This window comes from Zonotrichia albicollis, chromosome 7 (genome assembly GCF_047830755.1).
Source record: "Zonotrichia albicollis isolate bZonAlb1 chromosome 7, bZonAlb1.hap1, whole genome shotgun sequence".
In the NCBI taxonomy this organism is placed as follows: Eukaryota; Metazoa; Chordata; class Aves; order Passeriformes; family Passerellidae; genus Zonotrichia; species Zonotrichia albicollis.
This window is the reverse complement of record NC_133825.1, coordinates 48,273,190-48,285,518: the sequence shown is the minus strand read 5'-3', so window position 1 is coordinate 48,285,518 and position 12,329 is coordinate 48,273,190. Positions and strand designations below refer to the sequence as shown.

The 12,329-nt window shown below is 44.5% G+C and overlaps 1 protein-coding gene across 3 annotated transcripts in view; it reads right to left on the bottom strand.

The window, feature by feature from the left end:
* DOCK1 (dedicator of cytokinesis 1) overlaps window positions 1-12,329 on the bottom strand; it is a 291,813-nt gene that overhangs the window by 224,258 nt on the left and 55,226 nt on the right. For all 3 annotated transcript variants that reach the window (XM_074545390.1, XM_074545392.1, XM_074545391.1), the window contains exons 19-22: window positions 8,192-8,289; window positions 3,935-4,024; window positions 3,494-3,594; window positions 243-377 (exon numbers count right to left, since the gene is read on the bottom strand). In XM_074545390.1, the coding sequence (XP_074401491.1) occupies window positions 243-377; window positions 3,494-3,594; window positions 3,935-4,024; window positions 8,192-8,289 (424 nt within the window). The remainder of the gene's footprint in view (window positions 1-242; window positions 378-3,493; window positions 3,595-3,934; window positions 4,025-8,191; window positions 8,290-12,329) is intronic.

Genomic DNA, 12,329 nt, shown 5'->3' with positions numbered 1-12,329 from the left:
AACAGGAGTTTCCCCAAACAGTGCCAAGCTTTAATTGTCCAGAGACCTAAACTATGATGATTTTACCAATTCCCTGCTACTGAAAATAGAGATCTCTGCTAAAGAGGGAAAACCCTTCTCCTGAAATAACTTCTCACAGCTTCAAGCATTTATAGAATAGTGCAAAACTAAGCAGTTTTAACTGCTGGACTGTAAAATGTTGGCAGTTTTGGGCATTATTGGCAGTGGGAGGCTGAACTCACTGGTTGAACAATATCCTGGAGCGGACAATGAACTTGAAGATGTATTCCAGGGCTTTCATGGCTTTGAAGAGTTGATCAGTGATCCCACACTTCTCAGCATTGTCCACGTAGGTTTTTAAAACCTTGGTCAGTTTCCTGTTTAAACACAAAAAAAACCCACATAAAAGTTACAAGTATTCTCACAGAATTTCCATTCTGAAAGGTTTAATAAAAAATGAAGTGCCCACAGAGCTACAAACTTAATTCTTCTTAATAAACTCACTGTTGTTTTGTTTTGCTGATAAGTGGCTGGAATTTATTCTTGAGCAAAAAAAGAGAAACCACAGACCATAACCTCGTGTAACACACAAGCAATACAACAAATCTCAGTAAGGGTGATTTTCTGCTGGATGTTCAGATGGATATTCAGATTTAGGCTCTCACAAAGATGCATAATATAATATAATTATATATATTATAATTATATAATATATATAATTATATATAATGTAATATTATATAACATAATATAATAATAAATAATTATAATAAATATTAATAATTATAAATAAGAATTAAAATTATAAATTAGTAAGAATAATAAAAATAATTAAATTAAATACAAGCATGCTGTTAGAATTAACACAACATGTGAGTTCCTTCATTCAGCAAGGCTTCCCCATTAGAAAGCTTTCCCATGGATTTTGGGCTGAAATTTGTAAAATTTATTTCTCCAAGTACACACCACCAGCTGGAAATTCTCTTCTTCCCCATTTTAAAGCCTATCAAACTCGAAAGTGAAACAATTTTCAAAATAATCCCATTCCAGCTCCCTCCCTTGCAATGAATATAAATCAGGGCTTTAATGCAACCACCAGCAATTCCATTTTAAATCACCCCAGCTCCAGTGCATGATCCAACATCCCCACTCCAAGTAAACAAGCTGCACATTATTCCCCACTAACAGAAAACAACACAGAGATCCTGCTGCCTGGGGATTTGCTGGAGCAGGAGCAAACTGCCTGAGAATTTCAAGTAAGCACTTAAATACTGCCAAGGCCACCTCTCTTTGCTCCAGGGCTGCAGGCTGGGCTGGGTGATCTTGGAGCTCTTTTCCACAATGGATGTTCCAGGAATAAAAGGCAGGGAGAGGGCAGGGATCTGTCACATCCATGGGGACACCTCGAGCCAGAATTCAGCTCCTCCCTGTCCCTGCCTCCCTGCACATGGGGAAAAAGAAGGAGAGAGAAAGGAGAGAGAAAGGAGAGAGAAAGGAGAGAGAAAGGAGAGAGAAAGGAGAGAGAAAGGAGAGAGAAAGGAGAGAGAAAGGAGAGAGAAAGGAGAGAGAAAGGAGAGAGAAAGGAGAGAGAAAGGAGAGAGAAAGGAGAGAGAAAGGAGAGAGAAAGGAGAGAGAAAGGAGAGAGAAAGGAGAGAGAAAGGAGAGAGAAAGGAGAGAGAAAGGAGAGAGAAAGGAGAGAGAAAGGAGAGAGAAAGGAGAGAGAAAGGAGAGAGAAAGGAGAGAGAAAGGAGAGAGAAAGGAGAGAGAAAGGAGAGAGAAAGGAGAGAGAAAGGAGAGAGAAAGGAGAGAGAAAGGAGAGAGAAAGGAGAGAGAAAGGAGAGAGAAAGGAGAGGAGAGAGAAAGGAGAGGAGAGAGAAAGGAGAGGAGAGAGAAAGGAGAGGAGAGAGAAAGGAGAGGAGAGAGAAAGGAGAGGAGAGAGAAAGGAGAGGAGAGAGAAAGGAGAGGAGAGAGAAAGGAGAGGAGAGAGAAAGGAGAGGAGAGAGAAAGGAGAGGAGAGAGAAAGGAGAGGAGAGAGAAAGGAGAGGAGAGAGAAAGGAGAGGAGAGAGAAAGGAGAGGAGAGAGAAAGGAGAGGAGAGAGAAAGGAGAGGAGAGAGAAAGGAGAGGAGAGAGAAAGGAGAGGAGAGAGAAAGGAGAGGAGAGAGAAAGGAGAGGAGAGAGAAAGGAGAGGAGAGAGAAAGGAGAGGAGAGAGAAAGGAGAGGAGAGAGAAAGGAGAGGAGAGAGAAAGGAGAGGAGAGAGAAAGGAGAGGAGAGAGAAAGGAGAGGAGAGAGAAAGGAGAGGAGAGAGAAAGGAGAGGAGAGAGAAAGGAGAGGAGAGAGAAAGGAGAGGAGAGAGAAAGGAGAGGAGAGAGAAAGGAGAGGAGAGAGAAAGGAGAGGAGAGAGAAAGGAGAGGAGAGAGAAAGGAGAGGAGAGAGAAAGGAGAGGAGAGAGAAAGGAGAGGAGAGAGAAAGGAGAGGAGAGAGAAAGGAGAGGAGAGAGAAAGGAGAGGAGAGAGAAAGGAGAGGAGAGAGAAAGGAGAGGAGAGAGAAAGGAGAGGAGAGAGAAAGGAGAGGAGAGAGAAAGGAGAGGAGAGAGAAAGAAATGCTCTCCATGCCATGAGAGGATCACCCTCAGCTTTTCTGAGAAGTGCAGGTGATGCAGGATGAGTGAGCAGTGATCAAAACATCACTGGCTCCAATCTTCTTTGGGAATTAAAGAAGAATCAGGGAAAGGTTCTCCCCCAGAGGCTGCCAGAGCTCCAGGGGTTTGGACAACATTCCCAGGGATGCCCAGGGTGGGATTTTGAGGTGTCTGTACCAGGAGCTGCACTGATGATCCCTGTGGGACCTTCCAGCTCAGGATATTCGAGGATTTCATGGTTCTTCATGATTTTAAATCAACATTTTCAGGTTCCTTAACAGAGACTCTGCACCAGCAAAGGGCACCCCAGTTCCTGGTTTGGGTTTGCCTTCCCCCCAGCACTGCAAAGATATCCATCAGATATTTCTCCTCCAGCCTAATGCAGCAGCAAAGATTCCAACTGTCAGAAACTACTTAAGACAACAAAACTAATGGGCCTTTTTTGTGTCATTCACTGCCTCTTCCCCACCATGACAGTAATGTAGATAATTGGGGGACAGTGTCGTTTAATGCACAAAAAAATCTGTATTTGAAGCATCTTAAATGGACACGATTTCCTTCCAATTTAAGTGAGAATTGCTTTTGTTTTCCTTACAAAACAACTCCTGAAACTGTCAAATCATCCCCTTCTTCATTACAGCACTATCAAAACTTCTCCTTGCACAGGACTGAAAGTTGCACCAATTTTTATTTCAAGAAAGAAACAAAGACCAGTCTTCTACCCCCAGTCTTCTTCCAGACCCTCCCAAGCTCATGGGCACATTCCTAATTAAGCTACACAAACAAGTAATTAGATAACATTACCTGGAAAATTCTCCAAGTCACATTAGGAAAAATAAATTTTCCAACTCACGTGTAGGCCAAGGTAGCACTGAAATGCTTCTTGATGTAGGTCTCCAAGACAGGGTTGAAATGTTGAAATTTTCTGTCAGCAATCAGTCCAATGATAAATACCTGAAAAAACCCAGCATAATTAGTGTATTAGTCTCCAAAAAGTCTTTAATTTTTGTCCATTCCCCTTTCTTCTCAGAGAAGAGACATTACTGACATTAAATTTTCTGTTCTTGTCCTAAATTCTGCTGTTAATCCATTAAAATGACTGGATGTGAATGCTTCCTTATTTCCTGAGAGGATGACATGATAGAATCCCACTCCCTCTGGATCTGAACCTTTAAATATAACTTTTAATTTAAACAATAACTCTCAGCTCAGATCTTTTCCATTAAAAAACTTGTTTCTATCGTTAATTCCCCATTATTGGGTACATTTCAGACCCTCCCCAGTGCAGACTCACCAAAGCATCAAACACCAAAGTGTCAAAGGTCTCACTCTCTGAGTTCTCCATCATGATGTTAAAAAGGGCATCCAGTGTATCTTGAAGGAACTACAAAGAAACAACACAGCTGTCATCATGTTCTCAAAGGAAAATTAAGTTGAGATTCCACACAGGACTCTACAGGGATTTTTGCTAAAGTAAAGGCATTTTAAAAGTTAGCAAAAAAACAAAAAAGGAAAATCCAACACTTTTCTTTCAGCAGATGATTTTTAGTGAAGTTGATTATCTCTACACAGGTTATCAGTCCAACAGAAGAAATGAAGTCAGAAGTCACACTTGGCACACCTGGACAAGGACTTGACTCTGTGACAATGCTCCGAAAACATCAATTTCCAAACTGCAGATTCACCACACGCTCACCAGGCCCATGCACTGCTGAGGATTTGGGATTTCAGAGCACAAACCACACAAGCAACTGAGTCTCATGCCAGGGAATGGGGGCTGAGCCATGGGAGGCACTCGGAGCATCCCTGCCCAGGGCTGCACCTCAGCCCCATTCCCGTGGGATCCCACATGCAGGGATGGGAACAGAGCCCCCAGTGCTGCCCAGCAAGGCCTGCACTCCCCTGCCTGGGCACTGCAGCACCACAGCAACAGCAGATTAGTGCCAGGGGCCTCCAGTGAACCACAAAAGGTCCCCAATTCCAGGAGTCCTTCCCAGAGCCAGGGATCCATGCAGTGCCAGATACTCATCAGTTCTGCTGGGATGGGATGTGCCTGAGCAGCTCCTTCCTCCAGCTGGCACAGGCACACAGGGGCTCCTCCAGGGCACGGCCAGGCTGCAGCACAGCTCACGGGGGGTTGAGAAAGAAGGGGTTAAACGTGGATGGTTCCAGCACGTCTGTCTCAAATCATCCCAGCATGGTTTGGGTTGGAAAGGACCTTAAATCCCATCCTGTGCCAGCCCTGGGACACCTCCCACTGTTCCAGGTGCTCCAGCCTGGCCTTGGGCACTGCCAGGGATGCAGGGGCAGCCACAGCAGCTCTGGGCACCTGTGCCAGGGCCTGTCACCCTCACAGAGAAAGAAAAATTAAAAAAAGTTTTTGCCTTGTAGATGTGTGGTAGTTGCAGGACAAGGTGAGAGATGAGTGAATCTGACTCCATGTTCCTAGAAGGCTAATTTATTATTATATATACTATTATATAATAGTATACTATATATTATATATAGTATATATATATAATAGTATACATATATATATAATATTATTATATTATTATACTTATATTATATTGAAGACTGCTATACTAAACTATGCTAAAGAAAGAGAAAGGATACATCAGAAGGCTTAACAAGAATGAATAATAAAAACTCGTGACTGAGTCCTCAGAGTCAACACAGCTGATGATGATTGGACATTAAGTAAAAACAATTCACCCTGTGCCAGGGCCTGCCCACCCTCACAGGGAAAGAAAATTTAAAAAAAAAAAGATTTTGCCTTGTAGATGTGTGGCATTTGCAGGGGTTCCCAGGATGAGGTCAGAGTGAATCTGACTCCATGTTCTTAGAAGGCTAATTTATTACTAAATGTACTTATATGATATTAAAGAATGCTATACTAAACTCTACTAAAGAATACAGAAAGGATACAGACAGAAGGCTTAACAAGAATGAATAATAAAAATTCATGACTGACTCAGAGCCTGACACAGCTGGACTGGGATTGGTCATTAATTCAACACAATTCCCATGGAACCAATCAAACATGCACCTGTTGGTAAACAATCTCCAGCCACATTCCAAAGCAGAAAAACAGGGAATGTGTGTGATAATATTGCTTTTTCTCTGAGGCTCCCAGGAGAAGAAATCCTGACAAAGGGATTTTTCAGAAAATATGGTGACATAGATGAGACAGAGGGAAGAACATCTCAACAAGGAGAAGGGAATTGATCCTGGGGTTCCAGGTAGAAGAGGCATTGCACATCCTGTGAGAGGGATGGAAAAGCAGCCTTTAAAAATGTTTCCTTTAAAAATGTTCAATGAGCCTCCTGGATCAAGGCTGATTCACCTGATCTCCTAAACCTCCAGTCAAATGTCAGGAGTTAACCCCATGCACAGCTGAATGTCAAACTCCTTAAACCAACTGAGCACAGAGTCACAGTTCGTGCTGCTGAGGATGAAAAAACAGAAAAGCCCAAATTCTTGCAGTTGATCTTAGCCCAGTCCTGGGGAAAAGCCAGCTCATAATTTCACCGCGGGGGCAAAAGGAAAACATCACCTTCTCACAGCCTTACTCATGCCATTAAAGATGTGCAAATAAAGCACATTAAAGGCTGGACTTGATGTTCTAGAGGTTGAACTCTGTGATCTCAGAGGTCTTTTCCAACCTAAATGGTTCTGTAATTCTGAATGATTCTGTGGCTGCTGCCAGCTGGCAGGGAGGGAAGTGCAAAGCACAGTTTGGAGCCTCGACAGGAGAAGTTTCTCTCCTGGTCTGAAGAGAAGTTGCACTCTTGGGTCCCACACACTGAGTCCCCTGGAAGCCAAAGGATGCTTGGGAGGCGGATCAAGCCTTGATTTCACATTCAGGCACCTCAGCCTGACTTTCATGAGCACAGTTCAAGCCTGAAATCTGTTCACCAGCAGGAAGAGCACGGCAGAGATGCTGCTGCTGAGTGAAGGGGCAGGACATTTCTCAGGTGGCATGAATAATTCCTACACTATTAGTTTACATTCTCATACTGCACAGACTCTGCACAAATGGAGCCAGAGCCTCTGGGGAAGGGAGATAACATTTACAGCTTCCACACACTCTGCAACAGGCACAGAATGGGGAGCTGGGCTCATCTCCACTCAAATAAATGAACACCAGTAGGCCCAGGCCTTTCACTGGGAGTTTTAAAAACAGGCAATTCTTAACAGAAAATAGGAATGGTTTTTATCACATCAATACTTTTTCTAAAGATATCCAGGCTGCACTGGGCATTGTAGTGAAAAACATGAAGGGCAAAGAAAGCTGGAGGAACAGAAAGGAACAGATCCTGCAATGGAGCAGCCCCCACAAAGAAGTTAAAAACATGAAGGGCAAAAAGAGGTGGAGGGACAGAAAGGAACAGTTCCAAACCAGGCCCTGCAATGCAGCAGCCTCCACAAAGATGGAACACTGCTGCAACAGATGGAAATGTAAGCATTGGCCCTCTGAAAAAGGATAAAAACGGTGGTGGAAGCAATATTAAACACTCCTTCTGCCCCCTGCATGACTCCAGCTGCGCTCAGACCCCTGGGAGCAGGAGAAGGGAATCCCATTGGGTCCTGAGAGTGTGCCAGGTGCAGAACTCACTCCAGAACTGCTTTTACTCCATTTGTGGTGCATCCCAAGGAAACCCCTGATCCCACCCAGCAGGAAGGTGCCACTGGGGTGTCACATTGGGAGAGGAGGGAGAACTCAAGTGGCAGAGACATGGCAGAGCTCAGCAGGAGCCATGGGCAACGTTCTCCTCTCAAATGACCCAGGACAAAACCTCAGCAAGCAGAACCTTCCAAAAACACCAATCTGTGGGACCCCACCTTCCCCACCCTCCAAGGAGGGCAAAATCAGCACTCCCAGGAGCCTGAAGTTACTCCACGCTGAGGCTTCATTATGCTTCTGTTAAACAACTAAAAATCCCCTGAAGTAAGGGAACAGCTCTCCAGGGTCACCTGTCCCCAAGAACATCTTTTGACACTCTTTTAGATTTGATTTATTACAACACCTTCAATAAAGTCCCAGCCTCCTCTTTTGCACAGCTAAACCTGTCTTTATGCAGCTCTCTGCAATCACTCAGTGGCCTTGGCAAATGTAAATAACTTGGCTCAGCTAAATGTTTCCAGAAGTATTTTTTAAAAGAAAACAACAGCAGCACACACTGGGATTGCATTCCACATCCATAGATCAAAAATACATTTAACATCACCATGTGAGACCTCTAAGATGGTCTAATCTTGCAAAGAAAATCACCTTTTCTTCATGGATCTGTATATAAAAATTCACCAAAGTGCTAGGAAAGAAAACAAGCTAATTTTCAGAAATGTGCATTTGATGTGTGTTTTATCAGGTCTCAAACATCTGAAATGTTCCTGGAGGGCAGGGAGAGGAGCATCAGCACCCTGAAGGTTGAGGTTTCTGGTTGCAATTTAATGTGCAAATGAGTGCAGTGAGGTTGAGAGGGAAAGTGTGGGGAGCCAAAAAAAGACACCTCAAAATCTGGCATTTTTACAGACATTAACTCATTACCTTGACCACTTCACCACCATCAACTTTCATCAACTGCTTCAAGTTCTGGTGCAACAGGCTCGTGTTGGATCTCCACTTCAGCAGTCCCAAGAGATCAACTAGAAATAAAAAAACCCAACAATTATCTCCTGCAGGCTCTTCCCTTTCCTCACTCTCCATCACCATATGCAGGACAAAGTTATTTCCTCACTTCAGCCTTTTTCCCTGGCCAACAAGGTATTTCTGGTACCCCCTCACGCTGCAGAAAGCTGGGACAATCCCTCTGCCCTGACAGAACTCTGAAAGGCTTTCAGAAAAGCAGCCAGCTTTTGAAATATCAGCAGGAAAATCTAGGCCAAGGAAGCCTGGTCCCTGGGTTTTTCATTTGCTCTACACAACAGTTGTGTGTTTAGAAAAAATTGCCAGAATGAAATTAGTCAGCCACCAACACAGTGTATCCACAGGGCAGTGACTCTCCAGCGTTAATGGCTCCAGCTTCCCTGCTCTCCCTGCATAAAACTGAACAGAAAATAAAGCACAAAGAGCTGCAAACTAACTGAGAGTGGGGGAAAGCTGGGTAATGAATATCTGCCAGTGCCCACGCTGCTGGGCTGCTCTCTGAGGGCACAGCCCAGATGATGCCAATGGAGCCATTCCCAAATTCTGGTGTCACTCCAGCATTCCCTGATCAATAAAGGAATGCAGGAGGCCAGATCTCTCCATGTGTCAGTGCAAAGCTTCCTTCAGGGAAAACTCCTGGGAGGGGATCCCAGTGGGGTTCAGTGCAGAGCAGCAGCTCCCTGGCAAACACCAACCCCAGCCCTGGAGCCCACAGAGCCCAAACCCCAACACTGGAACCCACAGAGTCCAAACCCCAACAGTGCCCACAGAGCCCAGCCCTGGAACCACAGACCCCAAACCCCAGCCCTGGAGCCCACAGAGCCCAGACCCCAGCACTGACCGGACCCTGAACACCAGCACTGCCCATGGACCCCAAACCCAGCCCTGGAACCCACAGAGCCCAAACCCCAGCCCTGGAACCCACAGACCCCAAACCCAGCCCTGGAACCCACAGACCCCAAACCCAACAGTGCCCACAGGGCCCAGCATTCCTCACAGACCCCAAACCCCCGCCCTGGAACCCACAGACCCCAAACCCAGCCCTGGAACCCACAGAGCCCAAACCCAGCCCTGGAACCCACAGACCCCAAACCCAACAGTGCCCACAGGGCCCAGCACTGCTCACAGAGCCCAAACCCAGCCCTGGAACCCACAGACCCCAAACCCAACAGTGCCCACAGGGCCCAGCACTGCTCACAGACCCCAAACCCCAGCCCTGGAACTCACAGAGCCCAAACCCCAACACTCCTCCCTCCTTTACCAAAGCAGCCTCAAGGGAAGGTTTTTCCCCATGAAAATTCAGTTTTCAGCACAAAACAGAACTCCCAGCAACTCCTGCTCGGGAGAAGCCTTCAACAACTGAGCACAATGATCTCAAAGGTCTTCTCCAACTTCCATGATTTTAGGGCTAATTTAAAGACTCACTACCTTCAGTGATTTTATGGCTAATTTAAAGACTCTCTAACTTCAGTTTAGCCCCTGGCCCACCTCACCATACAATTCATCCTGTGTGAACTCTGCCCAGAATCACTCAAAACAGGCACTTCCTCCCAACAAAATACCCCCTCACCTCTTTGCTATTCAGGCTTTCAAAGCAACCAACACAACATTTAGCAAGGCATGAATCTGCAGAGTTTATTGTGGAAATTATCTGCAGAGACTGAAAGCAGCTGCTATGCTTTTCTCAAAAACCTTTCATTTTAAGTAATAAATGGAATTACTTCTAGTGGAAAGCACTGCAGCACTCCTTGGAAAGTTTCCCCTCTGAGCAGCACTCAAACCAAGCCTTCTCATCATGTCTTTGTGAGGAGAAATCAAGAGAGTTTTACTACATTAAAGCTTTAAAATATTTGAATCCAAGTCCTCCACTCTTTTCAATACATCCTACAAGAAGTCCATAGCCTGAACCCAAAGTCTTAGAAACTCAGTATTAAAAAAAAAAAAATTGCTTCTGGAAGCAAAGCAGAGATGCCTCCATGAGTTATCCAAAGTGTTTCATGGATGTATTTATATCAGCTTTCCAGCCCTGAATTTGGCTGCAGTCTGACTTCTAACAAGGCATCAGGCTGACAGAAGAAATGATGTGAACAAAAGCCAGCCCACAGACAAGCTCTGCACAGCATCATGGATTGCCCCAAGAAAACAAACCCACATGGACTGCAGCGTGATGGCACAGCAAATGCTAAATGAATATACATTTGTGAGCACAAAATGTCAGAGCAGGCCAGCTGAAAGGGAAAAATAACTCACAGGCTATGGAAAAATGGGCACTGGCTGGTAATGCAAGCATTAATTAACCCCAGCAAAGCAGCAGCCAGGCACTAATCCCGCTCTTTGCACAGGGCTGTGTGGAAAATAAAGCAGAAAAAGGCTGTAAAACAGGATCTCAGCCTACAGGAAACAGGAATGAAGGAGTAAGCATGGGTCAAGTGAAATTTGAGGTTAGAAAACACCAGGAGGGAGAGAGAATGAGGGTGCCCAGAGCAGCTGGGGCTGCCCCTGGATCCCTGGAGTGCCCAAGGCCAGGCTGGAGCAATGCCCATCAGTGGGAGGTGTCCCTGCCATGGCAGGGGTGGCACTGGATGATCACCAAGGTCGCTTCCAACCCACACCAGCCTGGGATTCTGGGATTTCCCACTGCAAAAGGTTTAAATAAACACCCAGACTGCAAAGTCCCCAGCAGCATCTTCGCGTTATTACTGTGATTTATTATTCTGGGGAGTGCATATGAAGATTGTTCTTTTACAGAATATTTAACAAGTGTAAGGAACCATCCCAAGTTCCTGCTTTCTTTAACTTGGATCTATGCAAAAACTTCCCCAATCCAAACTTTTCTCAAAGCCCAGCCACTGAATTCAGTTAGAAAATATTTCCCCTCTAACTCAATTCCCACCTGTTCTTTGAAATCCTCTGCCTTCTTGACTTTAACATTTCATTTCCCAGTCTGTGTGATTTTTTATTTTAATTCTGTGCTTACATCTTCATGTTTTATGCCACTGTAGCACTTCAAGTTGTCCTATGTGTGTGTTGGGTTTTTTTTTAATTATCAACTGTGCTAAGTCAAATTCCTCCCAAGTGTTCTCCAGAATTCTGGTCTCCCCCTGGTTCCAGTGAAGGAACAGCCACTCTTATCCAGAGATTTGAGTCCTTCAGGCAGAAGTGAGAACAGAAATTCTTGGAATAAGCTTTTGAGGTGCTCTGGATGCTTCCAACAGCAAATCCACAGGGACAGCCCAGCCAGCTCTGCCTATTGCTAACTGATAATATTTTCTCAGCAAGCCATTAATGCAATTCCAGTTCTGTTCCCATCACCCTGATAACAAAAGGACACCCTGGAAGTCTGGGAAGAGGCTCCAGGAGCATTTACTTCCACAGGCACTGAGGGTTTCTGCTCCTCCTCTTTGTCTTATGTCGTCACTCTTCCTCAAAATTAACTGCAAAATCCAGGAAAAGGCCAGGGAATGTCCTGCTTTAATAAATTCTGCTCAAATCACTAAAAACTGTTCAAGTGTTAAACTGAGTAGACACCTCACACCATCACTCTCTCTCCAAGTCTCAGCAGTGGCCACGTTTGTTATTTTGAAGACTTTTCCATGCTAAGGACATCGATTACTGATGGAAAAGCAACATTAAAAACTCACAGTTCATAGAGAACTGAAGGCAAGGCAGTGTTCAAAGGGCTCAGGCACAAAAAAGTCTCTGCACCATCAAACACCACAGAAAAAGCCAGATGACTGATTCACATACTTTTAGAATTACTAAAAATAAGTTTTAAAGCCAGTTCTAAGATAGTTATGGAGGGTAAAGAAAGAACTATTACAGGTAACCAAAAAGAGAAAAATCTGCTTTGGCCCAACATTTTTGTAAGTGAGGATAACAATGAATTTTTATTTACTTGTTTTTAAGAAAGTTAAAGGAAGAATATTAACGAACCATCTTAAAAATCAGCTTCAGAAATCACCATCTGAAAATGACTGCCAACTCTTAGATGAAAACTGATACTTGAGGGAGGAATTTAATGATGATTTTTTTGTTTTGT